We start from the raw sequence: 15,358 nt of genomic DNA, 5'->3' as shown, positions 1-15,358 counted from the left end.
CGAAGAGTATCAGGCTATCATGATGCAGCTCATGGGATAGGTTGAGGGTTCTGATGTTCTTCAGCACAGTAGAGAAGGAGTCTGGATATTGGGCACCTTGGGGGTGGGGGGGGTTGTGTGTGTGCAGCTGCATTTAGAGAATATGAAGAAGTCCAAAATCATTGAACAATGGGAGACGTGGTTGGGTCGACAGAAGTATTTGGGACATGTGCATTGGAACAAGAACACTAGGATAGAGAGAGGAGCTTGAAATGAAGCAGCTTAGCAGTAGGAAATAAAATGGGGCTGGGACCACCAGAGAGAAGTACGAAGAGAGAATCAATACAGGCACACATCTGAATTCCAAGTATAAGCTCATGAACAATAAAAGTACAACACTTCTTCCCCCTTTTCATCCTCCTTACTATTTTTCTCCCCCTCTATTTTCCCATGTGATTTCCACCTCTCTCCTGTTTTCTCTCTCATTTCCTTCATGCTCTTGTTTTTTTCTCACCATCCTTTTCAATGATATTTCCCTCCTTCATTTTCCATTGCCTTTCATCTCTCTATCTTTTTATGCTTCTTCGGAGACTGGGAAAAACTTGAGCTGGATGGGCAAGGAGGGAGGAAGCAGTGAGAGGCAGGACCCATCTGAGCTGACAGGGTATATTCAGATGCACTTGGGGGTTATTTAGGGCAGCCCTCTGGGAAACACAAAGCAGATAAGAGAGTTACAAATCATGTATTTACAGACATGGCTGTAAACACTCAGTCTGACTGAGTGGCTATATGGTTGGCAAGTGATCAGGCGAGCTATACCCAGGCAGAACACTGCTGCAGCCCGGTCCTCTGAATGAAATAGTTCTTGACATTCAATTTCACCCCCAACCCTGCTGTCAGTTTTCTCCCTAGATGCATAAAGATAGCATAATTCATTTGTCCTGTAAATATTGTAGGGAATGGGGTAAACTGGTGTGCCCAAATGTTGATCAATCTTAGTAACAATACAGAAAACCCAGGAGTTCCCAGTGTTTAATCTTGGACTGTGCAAAACTGAGCCAAAAGAATATTCCAGACAAAGAATGCGCAGCGTCAAAGGCAAAACTGTTTCTGAGACAACTTTAGTAACCAAATTACATGATCAAACATATCCTTGAATATAGTTACTGTAACCATGTAAAAGTTCACAGTATACCATTTTCTGATATTTATACAAAAGAAAAATTTCAGGATGCTGGACTTCCAAATGTGGAGATTGAGGGGGAGCAGGGCTTAAAAAGAAATCCTGGCCATCTTAATGATAGTAAGAAGTCTCACAACACCAGGTTAAAGTCCAACAGGTTTATTTGGTAGCAAATACCATAAGCTTTCGGAGTGCTGCTCCTTCGTCAGATGGAGTGGAAATGTACCACTCCATCTGACATGAAAGTGTAAATACATGATTTGTAACTCTCTCATCTGCTTTGTGTTTCCCAGAGGGCTGCCCTAAATAACCCTCAAGTGCATCTGAATATACCCTGTCAGCTCAGATGGGTCCTGCCTCTCACTGCTTCCTCCCTCCTTGCCCATCCAGCTCACGTTTTTCCCAGTCTCCGAAGAAGCATAATAAGATAGAGAGATGAAAGGCAATGAAAAATGAGGGAGGGAAATATCAGTGAAAAGGATGGTGAGAAAAAAACAAGAGCATGAAGGAAATGAGAGAGAAAACAGGAGAGAGGTGGAAATCACATGGGAAAATGGAGGGGGAGAAAAATAGTAAGGAGGATGAAAAGGGGGAAGAAGTGTTGTACTTTTATTGTTCATGAGCTTATACTTCGTCAGATGGAATGGCACATTTCCACTCCATCTGACAAAGGAGCAGCGCTCCGAAAGCTTATGGTATTTGCTACCAAATAAACCTGTTGGACTTTAACCTGGTGTTGTGAGACTTCTTACTGTGTTCACCCCAGTCCAACGCCGGCATCTCCACATCATCTTAATGATGACAGGGGACATGAGACTCAGAGAAAGATATTATTTGCCAGTGTGAACGTGAAGGGCTGAATGGTTCCCTTCTGTATTGCAAAAATAAAGAGCATTGACATGAACAGCAGCAAATCATATATAGTCTCAGGATGAGGGCCCAGTCATTTATGATCAAGGTGAGAAGTTTCTCCACTCAGAAGGTCGAGTAAATTCAAAACTGAAATTGATAGATTTTAGGCACTAAGGGCATCAAAGAATATGGAGCTAAGATGGGAAAGTGGAATATTGTAGAAATTCAGCCATGGTCTTATTGAATGGTGGAACAGGCTCAATGGGCCATATAGCCTACACTTATTTCTTACATTGGAAACTAAAATATTTTAGTCAGCAAATCCTAGCTCAAACATTTGAGTTCAGCCCAAATACTACAAATTTAATCACAGGCTCCCAGAATTAGAGTAAACCCTTTCATAAAACATTTTCAATTAACTTCAGACAGGGCAGACAACCCTATGAGTATGGATGAATATTTTGTTCTGGTTTAATTTCCTTAATGGATTGTTGCAAATCATGTAAAACTTTTGCCAGTAAGTTTTCAGTTGAGGGAAATGTAAGCAGATGTTATGTTTTATATTTCCAATGCAGTTCATCACTGCAAGTTTATCTACCTACATTCCTCATGTTTGATTTATATTCATACTTGTTCTTTAGTTCTGATCTGTTGCAGTTTTGTGATTAGGCAGCTTGAGCTAATCAGGTGCAGCTGGGACAAGAACTTCATACATTAAGTATAACACCTGAATTGACACGCAGAAAATCATAGAATCACTACAGTGCAGGAAGCCACCATTTGGCCCATCGACAATGCACTTATTCTGACAGAGCATCTCACCCAGACCCACTCTCCCACCCCATCCCATAATCCCACACATTTACCAGGACTAATCCCCCTAACATATACATCTTTGGACACACTAAAGGGGCAACTTAACATGGCCAATCCACCTAACCTGCACATCTTTGGAATGTAGGAGGAAACTGGAGCACCCGAAGGAAACCCATGCAGACACAGGGAGAATGTGCAAACTCCACAGAGACAGTCAACCGAAGCTGAAATTGCGCTCTAAGGCAGCAGTGCTAACCACTGTCACCTTAATATGCAATAGCTCATATTTATATAGAGCCTTTAACATGATAAACACTCAAAGGCATTATAGAACATAGAACAGTACAGCACAGAACAGACCCTTCGGCCCACGATGTTGTGCCGAGCTTTGTCTGAAACCCAGATCAAGCTATTTCCTCCCTATCATCCCGAAGTACTCCATGTGCCTATCCAATAGCTTCTTAAATGTTCCTAAAGTTTCTGACTCCACCATCCCTGCAGGCAGTCCATTCCACACCCCAACCACTCTCTGAGTAAAAAACCTACCTCGGTCATCCTTCCTATATCTCCCACCATGAACCCTATAGTTATGCCCCTAGTTACTGCTCCATTCACCCGAGGAAATAGTCTTTGAACGTTCACTCTATCTATCCCCCTCATCATCTTATAAACCTCTATCAAGTCTCCTCGCAACCTCCTCCGCTCCAAAGAGAAAAGCCCAAGTTCCCTCAACCTTTCCTCATAAGACCTACCCTCCAAACCAGGCATATAAAACAAAGCCACATAAGGAGATGTATAGACAGATGTTCAAAAGCTAGGTCAAGGAGGTGGGTTTTAAGAAATGCCTTAAAGGAGGAAAAAGAGGTAAAGAGGGGGTGGCAAGGCTGCATCAGATGGTAAAGTCAACGAGGTGATCGCTAATATGGGTTGGGAAGTTTGAATGGAGGGTGGAACAGGAGAGGACAGTAAAATTAGGGGATGCTCTTTTAGGTCAGAAGGCAGGGGAAATTATTTTCTCTCAGAGGATTGTGCAACTTTGGAACTCTCCCTCAGAAAGCAGAGAGGCAAAGTCATTAAATATCTTTAAGGTGGAAGTAGATTGGTTTTTTGCTAGGCAAGGGAATCAAAGGTTATCGGGGTGGATGTGAATGTGGAATTAGAGACACAAACAGATCAGCCATGATCTTACTGAATAGTGGAGCAGTCTCAAGGGACTGAATGGCCTAGTTGTGCTTCGATTTCATATGTTTGTAACTCAGGACAGAGAATATGATGAATTGAGATGGAGGAAAAAAACCACTGAGGATGAGAAGCCAGTCAGTGCAGATGTAGGAAAATACTGAAGATAAGATTATTGAGAAAATTGGCATGGTACTTGGGTAGAACAAAACAAGGTGTTCAAAGGAAGGGAAAATGCCAGAAGAGCAAAGTGACAGACTAGAGTGAGATTTGATTATAAAAGCCACCACCGTCTGGGTGATGCAAGTGGTGTAAAGTACACCCAGGGAGCGAGGCTTCAATTAAGAATAATATGTCACCACCCCTCAGCCAGATTTCTATCAAGCTATGATGTGATTCAACATCCACATTATGTTCGTGGATTGGAAAGGCTTTCTTCATGAGTGAACAGATATTCTGAGGGGAGATCTAGAGGGGCATGGGAAGCTAGATTGCTGGCAAAGTCCTAAGCATCAGTACCAGGAAGGGTGAGTTGGACAGGAGGAGATTGGCAAGATCAGCTCCCAGTCAGCTTGCTAAGCAGTATCAGCAAAAGAACTGGATGAGACAGTTGCTAGTCAATGAGCCATTTGGAGAATGCCAAGAGAGGCAGGGAAACTGTAGGCTTCTCGAAGAGGAAGTCATGGCTGGGACAGTGACACGAAGAACGGGAAGTACTTAAGGGTAGAACTGGGCAAAACACATGCACATCTATATCATTACCACCATATTGTTCATGGCATGTTGAGATGACACTGTTGCAAAGGGAGGGGGTATGCTGGGGTGAGGAAACAGAGGAGGAGATGTGCATCTTTCAGTGACGGAATTTGCAAAATAGCTGTCAGAGATCACCTTCCAGAAAATAAATGTTTTTGACTGGTGCTGGAAAGTAAATCCTATGGTTACATAAATTAATCTCTGGACGTAATACTCTTTACTATCTATCCACTTACAAAGTGGCTTTTTATACTGAAGACCAAGAAACTGAATATCTTAGAACAATACTTAGCATAATTAAATAGCAACTTCTGGCAAAGCATTTTAAATTCAAGTATTTTATACACAATATCTTTTCAAATCTGAAATTTTAGATAACGCCAAACTGCAACAAAATACAAGGCAACATTAGCAAGCTTGCAGAATGGGAATGCAATTAGCAAATTAATTTCAATATAGGTAAGTCTAAGGCAGTGGATTCAGGTAGGAAGAATCAAGGAGACCACATACACTTTGGAAAATAAGAGTCTAAATGGGGTACAGGATAAAAGGCATCCACAAGTACAGGTACACCAATCACTAAAAGTAGCAGCACACATAATAAGGCTATTAAAAAAAACTATCACTAGGGTTCCATTCTAGAGGGATAGAATTGTAAAGTAGATAAGTAATATTCAACTTGTACCAAACCTTGGTTAGACCACAGTTCTGGTCTCCATATTATTTAAAATGTTTTAGAAATGCTGCAGAAAGTAAAAAAAAATGATTTGAGGATGACAACATAGAAATCTGTTGTAGATTCACACTCCCAATCGCTATCCTGTAACTTTGTTAGAAAGTGAAAGTGCACAGATTTGGATGAAAATATGAGCAGACTAAAATGTGATGCACTCCCACTGTCAAATAGTCATAATTTGCAATGACAGTTACACTAACAAAAGGCAAACATTTCATTCAAGGGCAAGCTCAAGAATGAAGGCATGAAAATTTAGTACAAGAGCTCTCCCAACAGCTGTCCGTCAGATTAATTCTTGGTGTGAAATTGAGCACGAAGACCAAAAGGAACTGGTGTTCACGGTTTAGCCTATACTGACTTAATTGATCTCAACCAGAATAAATGGTGGAATGCTACAACCAGCTCTGATATCATGGGCTGAGTTTGGGTGGTTTGGGGACATGACAGATGAAAACAAAGAAAAGTAAAAGTCAAGACTTCTATTTCTCATGATTACACAGAGACCACTTCCTGAATGGTATGTCTTGATATCAGTTGAGAAGCAGTTTAGGGGGTCATCTAGGATAACCCATGCAATTGAGTGGACCACAAAAATACTGTCTATACAAAGAAACGGCCACTTGGGTGAGGCTTATCAAAACCAGATCCCAGCATCACCTTTAGGAAAAGAACAGATCTAGCAGCTCAAAATTGGGCATCCATGAATTGCTGCAGGCCATCAGCAGCTTCTCAACCACGAACTGTAACTTAATGGCATATCGCCCATGCTACCATTACCACTAAGCCAGGGGATCAACCCTGGTACGAAGTAGAATGCAGTAGGCAGGCCAGGAGCAACACTAGACAATACCTAAAATGAGGTGGCAACCTGGCAAGCTACAAATCAGCAATTCTTGCATGCCAAACACAGCAAGTGACAGACAGAGCCCACAACCAACGGATCAGATCTAAGCTATGTAGTCCTGCCACATCAAGCCATGAAGGGTGCTGGACAATTAAACAACTCACTGGAGGAGGCTGCTCCACAAATATCCCCAACCTCAAATGATGGAGGAGTCCAGCAAAAGGTAAGACTGAAGCATTCGCAACAAACTTCAACCAGAAGTGCCGAGTGGATAATCCATTTCAGCAGTAAACTAATGAAAGGATCATCAACACTGCTATCAAGCGATACTTACTCAGCAATAACCTGCTCACAGACGTTCAGTTGGGGTTCTACCAGGATCACTCAGATCCTGACCTCATTACATCCTTGACTCAAACTTGAACAAAAGAGCTGAATGCCAAAGGTGGAGTGACTGCTCTTAACATCAAGACAGCATTTGATAGAATACGTCATCAAGAAGCCCTTCTCAAAATTGGAGACAATGGATATCAAGGGGAAAACTCTCCACTGGTTGGAGTCATACCTGGCACAAAGGAAGATGGTTGTGGTGATTGAAGATCAATCATCTCAGCTCCAGGGCATCACTCAGGAGTTGCTCAGGGTAGTGTCCTAGGCCCAACCACCTTAAACTGCTTCATCAATGACTATCATCCCAACATAAGGTCACGTGGGAACGTTCACTGGTGACTGTGCAATGTTCAATATTATTCTCAACTCCTCAGATACTAAAGCAGTCCATGCCCAAATGCAGCAAGACCTGGCCAATATCCAGGCTTGGGCTGACAAGTGGAAAGTAACATTCATGCTACACAAGTACCAGGCAATGGCCATTTCCAACAAGAGAGGGTCTAACTATCGCCCCTTGACATTCAATGACATTATCATCGCTGAATCCCCCCTATTAACACCCTGGGAATTACCATTGATGAGAAAATAAACTAGACTAGCCATATAAATACTGTGGCTACCAGAGCAGGTCAAAGGCTAGGAATCCTTCAGCGAGTAACTCACCTCCTGACTCCCCAAAGCCTGTCCACCATCTACAATGCACAAGTCAGGAGCGTAATGGAATATTCTCCACTTGCTTGGATGAGTGCAGCTCATCAAAAAGCTTGACACCATCCAGGAAAAGGCAGCCCGTTTGGTTGCTACCCCTTCCACAAACATTCAATCCTTTCACCACCAACTAACAGTGGCAGCGGTGTACACCATCTGCAAGATGCATTGCAGGAACTTACCAAGGTTGCTTAGGCAGCATCTTTCAAACCCATAATCACTACCATCTAGAACGACAAGAGCAGCAGATATCTGAGAACAACACCTAGAGGTTCCCCTCCAAGTCACTCACCATCCTGACTTGGAAATATAGCGCCATTCCTTCACTTGTCACTGGGTCAAAATTCTGGAACTCCCTAACAGCACTGTAGGTGTATCTACACTTCAGGGACTGTAGAGGTTCAAGAATGCAACTCACCACCACCTTCTCAAGAGCAACTAGGGACGGCCAATAAAAGCTGGTTTAGCCAGCAACACCCACATCCCATAAATCAATTAAAAAGTCTGAAGGTTAAAAAAAGCATGGAATAAGATTTCAGCAGCAGATAAGCTGAGATAGGATCAGAGATAGCCAATAAAAATGTCAGTAGATGGGTGGCCCTTGTTATGGATGGGATAAGAGGTTGGAAGCTGAACTCAAGGTCAGTTATGAGAATAGTGTCGTTCAGCCCGAGACAGATGCCAGGTTGGGGTATGGAATCGATAGTGAGGCAACAAATGTTTGTGGCAACGTGAAGACAATAACTTTGGCCTTCCAAATGTTTTAATTGAAAAAAAACTGCAGTTGATCTATGATTCGAAGTCCGACAGCGCAGAGGCAGTAAAGCTGTCAATTAGCACAGATCAGTAGAATGCTGAACCAATGCAAGGTGTGCTAACCATAGCCACACAGCTGTATGGAAACGCAGAATGGAGGTTACACACTCGCTCACAGGGAAGGGAGACATCTGTGAGAATAACATCACCAGACAGTTCTCTCCACTCAGTGTACCAATAAGATTGTGGATCATCCAGCTGCTATTGTGATGTTGTGTGACAAGAGGCAAAACAAATTGATGCCCAGAAGAAACTTGCAAGGACATTTCTCTTAGACTGTGAACTATACACTGCTGAATGGCAAAGCATTGGCAGCAATGTATTTTTGCACCAAGTAGAGGGACACCATTATTTGCCCCTGATACAAGACTTCCACATTGGATGACCGTAATGCAATATTCTGTGTTTTACAGCACAATAAAACTTTTCATAGATCACCCACAGACTATCAAGATAGCACCAATCTTTATTTTGACAGGTCATTGACATGAACACCTTTGATCCCTTTTATAGCCTAATAACTTAACTATCCATTGAATACACAGTCTGGTACAAAAGAATTCAACACAAGTGTATTGACTTCAGTACGAAAGAAATTTCACTTTTAAAAGCTAAGGGCCAAATAAAGCAGCCAAGTATTGGACTCAAAACCTTTTCTTCCACTCACAGCAAAAATCTGAAGGTTCCTTAACACTTTAAATATTAGTCATAAGTGACAGCTTAGCAGCATTAGTGTGTTAATACGCTGTGGTGAGACAGACAATTACACCTTTGATTTGCATGCTGATACTTGAAAATGCTATCCACATTATAGTTGCACTAGCTAGATTTCAATTTTTTTTTAAAAATTGCTTCTACCTCTACTTGCACATCTAGGATTGACAAGCCGTTCTCTACCAAATATCCTAGCATTAAGAATCAACAAGGTAGGTTGTCCCCGGACCACTCCAAAGAGTTGATGGTTCATTATTACCAGCCATAGGAAAACAATTAAAACAATGCAATGACTACAGTACTGGTAGCAAGTACATACATTAGAATTAAGAGCATGACTGATCCGATTGTGGTCACAACTCCACATTCTGATCACCCCCGATAGATTATTGACAAACAAGGAAGTCAAAAGTTATCTGGCTCTGCCTTAAAAATATTCAATGACCCTGCCTCTGCCACTCTCCGAGGAAGAGAGTTCCAAAGACTCGCAACCTTTAGAGAAAAATATTCTTCTCATCTTTGTATTAAATTGGAATCGCCTTATTTTTAAACTTTGTTCTTTACTTCTTGTCTCTCCCACAAGGGGAAATCTGCCAAGTTCCCTTGGGATCTGGAGTTTCATTAAAACTAATTTTAAAAACTGAATTATCAAAATATATAATTACATCATGAGCTTGCAGAACCCATGAGTGCTCAACTTTAAGCCCATAGAAAACCTCAGTTTAACCCCAAGTACTTTTGACCCCACAGCCACTTGCTTAAACAAAACATTAATTTAAGAACAACAATAAATGCATTAATAGGGTTATAATATTTGACTCATCTAGAGTGAGGCCGATTTAAGTGACCCATTTGGCTGAGGTATGGAGCCTTACGCTTAAGTTTAATTTGTGATTTGCTTTTGTTTCGGGTAGTTCCCCTTCAAGGGGTTGCCCTTCTTGCATTCTCCCTCTGTTTACCTAATTTAGTTTAATTGTTTAAATTCAAAAGAGGTGTTATCAGGGAGTCATTGTCTTTAGCAGAGGTGGTGGTGGGAAGGGCATTTTTTTAAAGTAAGATTTAACATATCTTATTCCTTTAAAAGCTCAATTTAAATGGGTTTCCAAGCTGCATCAGTCTTAGTGCTCATAAATCTTAATGGTTAGCACTGCTGCTTCACAGCTCCAGGGACCTGCAGGGACCTGGGTCACTGTCTGTGTGGAGTTTGCACATTCTCCTCATGTCTGCGTGGGTTTCCTCCGGGTGCTCCAGTTTCCTCCCACAGTCCAAAGATGTGCAGGTTGATTGGCTATGCTAAAAATTGCCCCTTACGAATCCTGAGGTTAGAGGGATTAGCGGGTAACTACGTAGGGACATGAGGATAGGGCCTGGGTGGGATTGTGGTCGGTGCAGACTCGATGGACCAAATGGCCTCTTTCTGCACGGTAGGGTTTCTATGACTAACTGCTGACATTTCTTCAAAATTGAGAGAGCTAAATGTTAATGCACTGAAATAGTACCAATGTTTTTACTTGGGTGCAACTGATTCAAATAGGTCACACTTTAAAGTCTCCAAGTAACTGAGAGTTCAGAGGTCTATTGTGCAGTTCTGGAAGTGTTGAATTTTTTTCTCCCCTTCGGGTAGCAGAAACGCTGTCAACGCAGAAATCAAGGAACAGCCTGGATCTGAAGCCTGGATGTGAGCAACAGTCCTAATGACGCACACATCCCACATGTAGCATTTAAAGCTACATTTCCTGTATGCGACTGGACCATTGTAAGGATGGATTGTTGCTGCTGCTGATGTGCCCCCACCCACCCACCCACCCACTTCACACACCGACTCGGGTCACCGGTACCACCGTGTAATAATATACACCGCTTCACTCTTACCTTAATTACTCTGTCCACGCCGTCGTCAGACATACTGCTGATCTGAAACGGGGAAGAGGGGGGTCAGGGAGGGGGGAAGGGAGAAACAAACCCCGGCTTCGCAAGGCAGCCGAACCGGGGGGGGGGGATGAGGACAAGGCCCGGGTAAAGGGGATGAAGGGAGAGGGGGGTTGGAGGGAAGGGGAAAATATCGCACCCCTTTTAATCCAGCTCTTAAAAATACAACCCACGGCTTCAAATCGAATACTTCTCCGTGCCCGGCATGATGAAGCGCAGCTTCTCGTCGCCTCACTCGCCGGCTACACAGATCCCGGCAATCCAGCGGCCGCCATTACTGGCACAGCTCATCTTAATGAACAGAGCATGCGCCAAGCCCGGCACGTCAGGCTGCGACGTCACAGCGTCCCCCCGGTTGCCCGGGCAGTTGTCGGGCGGGATGCCGGGATACCTCTGGGAGGACGGCCGGTCCTCCGAATTCCCGGCGGGCGGGGCCGCTCTCAGTTGAGCAGCTTTGGATTGACGCTTTGGTCAATGCTGCAGATGCTGGAAATCTGAAATAAAAATATGCTGGAAATACTCGGCAAGTTCGGCAGCATCTGTGGAAAGGAAGATAAACAGAATCAATGTTTCAGGGCAGGAAAGTTCTAAGATGAATCATTTGATTTGATTCATTATTGTCACATGAATTGGGATACAGTGAAAAGTATTGTTTCTTGCCGCGCTGTACAGACAAAGCATACCGTTCATAGAGTGCATAGGGGAGGAGGGACAGCTAGAGTGAAGAGAAAGATCAGCTTAATATAAAGTAGGACCGTTCAAAAGTCTGATGGCAGCAGGGAAGAAGCTGTTCTTGAGGTGGTTGATACCTGTTTTCAGACTTTTGTACCTCTTTCCCGACGGAAGAAGGTGGAAGAGAGAATGTCCTGGGTGCGTGAGGTCCTTGGTTATTCTGGCTGCTTTTCCGAGGCAGCCAGTCACGTGGACGGAGTCAATGGATGGGAGGCTGGTTTGCGTGATGGATTGGGCTACATTCATAGCCCTTTGTAGTTTCTTGCGGTCTTGGTCAGGGCAGGAGCCATACCAAGCTGACCATGGAATAAATTTTGTCGGAGTACTTGTGTATTTCTATCATTTTTCCGGTTTTATTTCAATGTTCCAATACCTGTAGCACTTTGATGTTGTATTTGTTTTTAATTCATTGTCACTACTCTTCTAAGAATGCCTGACTTGATGAATTTTGGCCCTTCTCGCTGACCAAATTTCACCTTCATTGCATTCTGTTTTTGTGTTTGACCAGATAGATACTGAAACCTGCCCTCAGACCCAAATATCTTTCATCAGCAGGCCATTGACCTGAAACGTTAACTTTGTCTCTCTCTCCACAGATGCTGTCTTGACCTGCTGAATCACCAAAAGAACAAAAACATAGATTTTGTCACAACGCCTTTATACCATTTTTCTCTCTGTCATTGTTTGCCACCATTAAATCTCTCTCTCTCTTTCTTTCTATCAGCCATCTTTAGTCATCCCTCTAATATTTTCTCAAGCTCGAGGTCCAGGTAGGGGCGGCACGGTAGCACAGTGGTTAGCACTGCTGCTTCACAGCTCCAGGGTCCCGGGTTCGATTCCCGGCTCGGGTCACTGTCTGTGTGGAGTTTGCACATTCTCCTCGTGTCTGCGTGGGTTTCCTCCGGGTGCTCCAGTTTCCTCCCACAGTCCAAAGATGTGCGGGTTAGGTTGATTGGCCAGGTTAAAAATTGCCCCTTAGAGTCCTGAGATGCATGGGTTAGAGTGATTAGTGGGTAAAATATGTGGGGGTAGGGCCTGGGTGGGATTGTGGTCGGTGCAGACTCGATGGGCCAAATGGCCTCCTTCTGCACTGTAGGGTTTCTATAAATAGACAACTGACTTTCCAATATGTGGCCCCTGATGGAGGTCAAGAAAACTGGGCAATGTCTCCTGCCAATCCCTATTGCTTAGAAAGCGGCCGGGGAGCAGTGCAGGCTAGTCAGCACTGAAAAGACAGATACCGAGAGGAAGAGTGTGGAGAATTACCGAGACAAGCACACGCATACACGGATTCAGAGCTTTCAGCAGCTGAGCTGTAGGCTGGGGTCAGAGAGACAAGAGTCAGGGAAATGTTCTCTTTGGGCTGTGTGCCAGAAAAATGTTATTCTGCCTGCTGGCGGAGTGCTATGTTAACCTGCTTGTTGATGCCAGTGCTGGATCAGAGCTACTGAAAGCCTCGGGGACATGAAGGGAGCAGCTGCTGAGTTGAAGCTGCAGTTGACTGGAGTCAGAGCCCCGGAGCAATCTGGTCTAGGGTCTGGGAAGGGGACATCTCAAAATAAGAATAACAGACATACAGGTATCAGGTACCAGAGAGAGGACAGGCCAAACATGACTGCCTGAATGACACCGGATGAATGGCCAATTTACATTCCAATCATTATTGCCCTTGGGATACATGTGGTTTGTAATTTTCCTCTTCAAATCGCTCCCTACTGCAATTTATTGGACCTAAATTGCCTTGTGGATCCAGAACTGGCTTGCCTGCAGAAGGCAGAGAGTGGTTGTAGATGGGTCTTTTTCTGAATGGAGGTCGGTCACCAGTGAAGTGCCCCAGGGATCTGTTCTGGGACCCTTGCTGTTTGTCATTTTCATAAATGACCTGGATGAGGAAGTGGAGGGATGGGTTGGTAAATTTGCCGACGACACGAAGGTTGGTGGTGTTGTGGATAGGTTGGAGGGATGTCAGAAGTTGCAGCGTGACATAGATAGGATGCAAGACTGGGCGGAGAAGTGGCAGATGGACTTCAACCCGGATAAATGTGTAGTGGTCCATTTTGGCAGGTCAAATGGGATGAAGGAGTATAATATCAAGAGTAAGACTCTTAGCAGTGAAGAGGATCAGAAGGACCTTGGGGTCCAGGTCCATAGGACTCTTAAATCGGCCTCGCAGGTGGAGGAGGTGGTTAAGAAGGCGTATGGTGTGCTGGCCTTCATCAATCGAGGGATTGAGTTTAGGAGTTGGGAGATAATTATGCAACTTTATAAGACCCTCGCCAGACTCCACTTGGAGTACTGTGCTCAGTTCTGGTTGCCTCATTACAGGAGGGATGTGGAAATGATTGAAAGGGTGCAGAGAAGATTTACAAGGATGTTGCCTGGATTGGTTGGCATGCCTTATGAGGATAGGTTGAGGGAGCTCGGTCTTTTCTCCTTCGAGAGACGTAGGATGAGAGGTGACCTGATAGAGGTGTACAAGATGTTGAGAAGTATAGATCGGGTGGATTCTCGGAGGCTTTTTCCCAGGGCTGTAATGACTGCTATGAGAGGACACAGGTTTAAGGTGCTGGGGAGTAGGTACTGAGGAGGCAAACTCGATAGGGTCTTTTAAGAGACTTCTGGATGAGTACATGGGATTTAATAGGATTGAGGGCTATAGGTAAGCCTATATATAAGCCTAGGTAGGTAGGGACATGACCGGCGCAACTTGTGGGCCGAAGGGCCTGTTTGTGCTGTATTTTTTCTATGTTCTAATAATCTACCTATTTCTTTGTTGGTTTTCTATTTGTTAGCTATGACTTGGCTAAATTCGGCATGAGTTATTAGGGCAATTTTCTGAGTAGCTTCGAAGGCTTTCTGACCTTTTTGTTATTCTCATAATCCCGCCAGCATCTCCATTTCCTTGGTTACCACTAGCATTTGTCTCCATTTCCTAGCAACCCCAAACCTGGTTGTGCCTGTCTACAACAACATTTCCAGAGGGAAAGGTAGCACTGAATTGGCCATTTTATCATCCTGTGGCAACTCGCACAGTCTAGCATTATCCATTCGGATTTGATAATTTTGCACTTCTGTTTGCCTTTATAAGTTTCAGGGTCTCCCAATTTATTAAATTAGTCAAGCATTACACAGGGACCTGGGTTCAATGCCCGGCACGGGTCACTGTCTGTGTGGAGTTTACACGTTCTCCCCGTGTCTGCGTGGGTTTCCTCCAGGTGCTCCAGTTTCCTCCCACGCTCCAAAGATGTGCGTGTTAGGTGCATTGGCCATGCTAAATTGCCCCTTATTGTCCCAGGTTGCATAGGTTAGAGAGATTAGCGGTATAAATATGTGGGATAGAGCCTAGGTGGGATTGTTGTCAGTGCAGACTCAATGGGCCAAATGGCTTAGAATAGGGACTCTATGATTCTATACTATGTATGCACCAATGTTATTCCTTATTATGGTTCTAGTATTTTTCCTACAACCAGTGTAAGGCTAACTTATATACAATTACTTGCCCTATTTTTAAATGTGGTGTAACATTAGCCACGCACCGTCCCTCCCACCCAACCATAATCATTAATGCCCCTGCAATTTTATCACTAATCTTCCTGGAATGTAGACCATCCAAACCTGTCCTATATTCTGGAATGTAGGGTATCTAATCTAAAATTAATCCTTTAAATGCAGTGGTCTGCATTTTGTGAAGTGTAGTGAAGTCCCACCTCAATGGCAAGGCAGC

At 43.8% G+C, this 15,358-nt stretch overlaps 1 protein-coding gene across 1 annotated transcript in view; it reads right to left on the bottom strand.

The window, feature by feature from the left end:
- The window catches only part of mapkapk5 (MAPK activated protein kinase 5), a 71,092-nt gene extending 59,837 nt beyond the window's left edge, over nucleotides 1–11,255 (bottom strand). Inside the window, exon 1 of the mRNA XM_078227333.1 lies at nucleotides 10,846–11,255. Within this exon, the coding sequence (XP_078083459.1) occupies nucleotides 10,846–10,878 (33 nt within the window). The 5' untranslated portion in view covers nucleotides 10,879–11,255. The remainder of the gene's footprint in view (nucleotides 1–10,845) is intronic.
- Nucleotides 11,256–15,358: the final 4,103 nt, after the last annotated feature.

This window comes from Mustelus asterias, chromosome 13, assembly GCF_964213995.1.
Source record: "Mustelus asterias chromosome 13, sMusAst1.hap1.1, whole genome shotgun sequence".
NCBI classification, from domain to species: Eukaryota; Metazoa; Chordata; class Chondrichthyes; order Carcharhiniformes; family Triakidae; genus Mustelus; species Mustelus asterias.
Note: the sequence above shows the minus strand (reverse complement) of the source record. Positions and strands in the feature narration are given on the sequence as shown.